The sequence below is a fragment of the Puccinia triticina genome, chromosome 1A (genome assembly GCF_026914185.1).
Source record: "Puccinia triticina chromosome 1A, complete sequence".
NCBI classification, from domain to species: Eukaryota; Fungi; Basidiomycota; class Pucciniomycetes; order Pucciniales; family Pucciniaceae; genus Puccinia; species Puccinia triticina.
Window position 1 is genome coordinate 5,464,064 of NC_070558.1, and position 3,363 is coordinate 5,467,426.

General features: G+C 47.3%; 1 protein-coding gene across 1 annotated transcript; it reads right to left on the reverse strand.

Moving 5' to 3' along the window:
- Positions 1-313: 313 nt before the first annotated feature.
- Positions 314-887, reverse strand: PtA15_1A611 (uncharacterized protein; the record flags this gene model as incomplete). The annotated part of the gene is made up of 2 exons (XM_053165657.1): positions 314-424; positions 510-887. 2 exons carry the CDS (start codon positions 885-887, stop codon positions 314-316), a joined length of 489 nt encoding a protein of 162 aa, XP_053016826.1.
- Between the last annotated feature and the right edge of the window lie 2,476 nt (positions 888-3,363).

Here is a 3,363-nt window from a genome sequence, read left to right on the forward strand (position 1 = left end):
ATTTCAACAAAAATAAAGTTTGACTTTTGGCAAACTGGATTCAATCCATACATTGCTTTGTTCATGAACAAGTTAAGAGATGATCAGATTGTGTCAAAAACAAGTGAGAGGCAGATAAAACCTCAATGAGAGGATGGCAACAGGTGACATGGTGAGTACAAGAAGCTGGGGATAATTGTGATCTCTAAATATTTTTGAACAATGATGTTTGAATTTTGCAACTGAGAACTTGAGTTTGGTGGGTACACCTACAAGTTTTGTCCTAGAAGAAGAAACAGGGGGAATTGGTCTGACAGTGTGTCCAAGGCGCAGGTCAAGGATGGTATGGGCCTGTGTGTTTGACATGAACCCCACCTGCGAGTCCAACCAGATGTTGATGCAGCTCTTGGGCCCCATGATCTTTGCCAGCTTCAATACCATCCAACTGATCATCAGTATGCAAATAAAAAGAACCACGGGAACTGTATGGACAAGACGTACTTTTTTAGGCTAGGAAATGCATAGTTTACCTCTTTACGGGCACGGCGGACCTCTTGAAACCCCGCTCCAGACAAACTGCCAACAGCCAACTCCTGCCCAGCAAGACCAGTCGGATGAGCAGATGGGGCATGTTCTTCACTGAAGGCATTGAGCTCTGCGCGGACGCGTTTCTTCTTAGCTACTGGGTGTTTCTCCCAGCCTTGGTCTTGACTGGGCTGAGATTCATCCAGGCCATCCTCCGTGTCTTCTTTTGTCAGGCCCGAGTCCCACCGTTTCACACTTGTTGGCTGGCTCGCTAATGTTGCATTGCCCAGATCACTGCCTGACGGCTTTGGGTCCGCCACCTCGTCCTGCCATCGCGATCTTGTAGTGGGGGCTACACCCTTTGGGGATGGGAGAGTGTGCATTGGTAACAAAAACTGAGCGGGAGAAACATTTTCAAGGATGTGTAGAGGAGTCAGACTTGTCTGTCTCTGCTTTCTCAATCATCACTAAGTTTTCTGGAAAGCCATTGGGTATCTTCTATCAGGGCCTTTTGATCTTTTGGGCGCGTATTAACGTGTTTGTTCTCATAAAGCTCAGCGGCATCTTTGTCATCTTCAGAGTCTTGGTCGCTGTCAGATGAATTTTTGGATGATGAGGATTGATTGAGCTGACTCATAGCACAATTTTGTATCAAAAAGCTTCCTGAACAAGTGTGGGCATCTTCCAAACTTTGATTTTTGGCGTCATCGTCAGAGTCCTGCGTTTCAGATTGACCTTTGACCCCTCTTCTGTGACCTCAAGTTGAGCAGGTTGTGCAGACGTTGAGTGACCGTTTGGGATCGGCTCAGATCCAGCTGGCGAGTATGAGGACTTTATGGGGATAGGGACCATCATCTCGTGGCGTAGATTAGGACAAGATGAAACAAACCGGTCTTGTAATGGCTTCGGGGGCTGATACAATGGACCCAACGAAGATCCGCCAGAAACGGGGCACAATATGGTATTGGTCGACTTCGTGGTTGGTGGCTGCATATCTTTCGACCCTGATTGCCTAACGCCAGCGATGAGAAAGTCAAGAAATAGGTGTAGTCGGGCAGGCTACAAGGCTATGGAAATGGGCCTGCGGCGGAGCAAAGCTACACGCGGCTAAATGACGAAGAAAAAGATGTCTGGATTTCCAACAACAGAGGATGGATGCGGAAAACAGACATACAAGAGAGGCCCTTTTATAAGGGCCGGCAATGGAAAAGAAAGCCAAACAACAAGAAGAAACCAATGAATAGTAGTTCAACGGTACAGGCAATATGGGCGTGTACAGATCACGCCTGGTCTGAGAAAGGAAGGAAGAAACAGAAACCCACAACCCCTTGCGTGCAGTACGCAGGGGCTTCGGCACCTCTAACTCCTGGCTTGTGCGGAGCCGGAGCCGAAGCCGGAAAAACCTAACACGCGTACAGCGCGCCCCTAGTATGAGCGCCTGTTGCGTAACCAATTGTAGCATGGCTACAGAGGGGAAATGGAGAAACCCAAAGAATAAAAAACTTGAATGACTGAAGAAAAGCACCTAGCTACATAAACATAAAAAATAAATCTAATTACGTGATTGGAACTATGGGTTCCACATAGAGTGAGCAGTACGCACCATAGTTCAATGAGTACAGTTGATTATGAGTGATCCTCTGCCCCGCTGCATTTGTTTATAAAGCTAAGACAATACTCTTCAGGGTTGGTAGAGAACTGGATTCTCCTGCGCTCACGTAGCGCCAGCAACTTGGCCCGACTTTGGCCAGGGAGTAGAGCAGGTAGCGAGTTGATTTCACTTTCCAGTAGCGCACAACCGATGTGTCGACCAGGAAGGCCAGAAGATCCAAGCAGTAGCTAACGCCTCGCGGGTCAAAAATCCATCGGCAGCGTGGCGGTGGCGTTGTTGTCAAGAATACATGCAAGCGGAGTCAAGATCAAGGCTTGCATCGGTCAATGGTGTATACATAAAAGGGGGGCTGCTCTTGGGTTACAATATCCCCCAGGCGTCCTCTGCCGCTGTACTTACAGCGTGCAGTTTGTCCTTGCCCCCTCCGCTGTTGCACTTGCGCAGTTTGAGGGGCTAAACTTGTTGGCCCCCCTTTGCATGATGCCTTAACTGGGCGCGCTGGGGGTCATCCGTGTTTCGTCTTTTAAACCTGCTAGGCAGGAAGGGAAAATTCACAAAAAAAAAAATTGTGTTAATTTGTATTTAGAGCTAATTAGTGTTTGTGAATCTTGTAAAATTGTTAGTGGTCTTTTTTTTTGTTTATGTGCCCAAGTATAGGGGGAACCCTTGATCCTGAATTCTATGTTTTGCTGTCTTGAATAAACTTGGATATGGGCAGGTCTCTCAAGTGCATAAGCAAGGAGTCCCACAGGGTTTGACATATGATGACAAACCTTAATTTCATGTGTTTAGGCCGGACTGGCTATCCGGTTTAGATCAGGCGGGATAGGCTCCCAGGTGGAATTTCTACATCATTTTTTTTTTCCAGTGGATGGTGATAGGTGTTGTTTTGAACACATGAGATTATGTAGAAACAAAAGCAGATTCTAATGGTACCAGAGGCTGGGAAAAAATCAGAGGGGATGCGGTGATATGGGGGTTAGAAGGATTTTTTCAACATTTGGCTGTGCAGCCTCAAGCCAAATGTTGGACATTAGGCACAAGTCCCTCCCGCAAGCGGGAGGGTGCTCGCGCCCTGCGAGTACAGGGAGGGACTTGTGTTAAGTTCAAAGGATTTGTGAGTATCAGTATAAAAAACGGACAATTTATAGAAAAATAGATATGATGGCCGTAAGGGGAGTATTGCTAAGCGAGCAAGGTGGATGATTGGTTGATGGTTCAATCGGTCTTCGCCGGCGCGTCTCCGG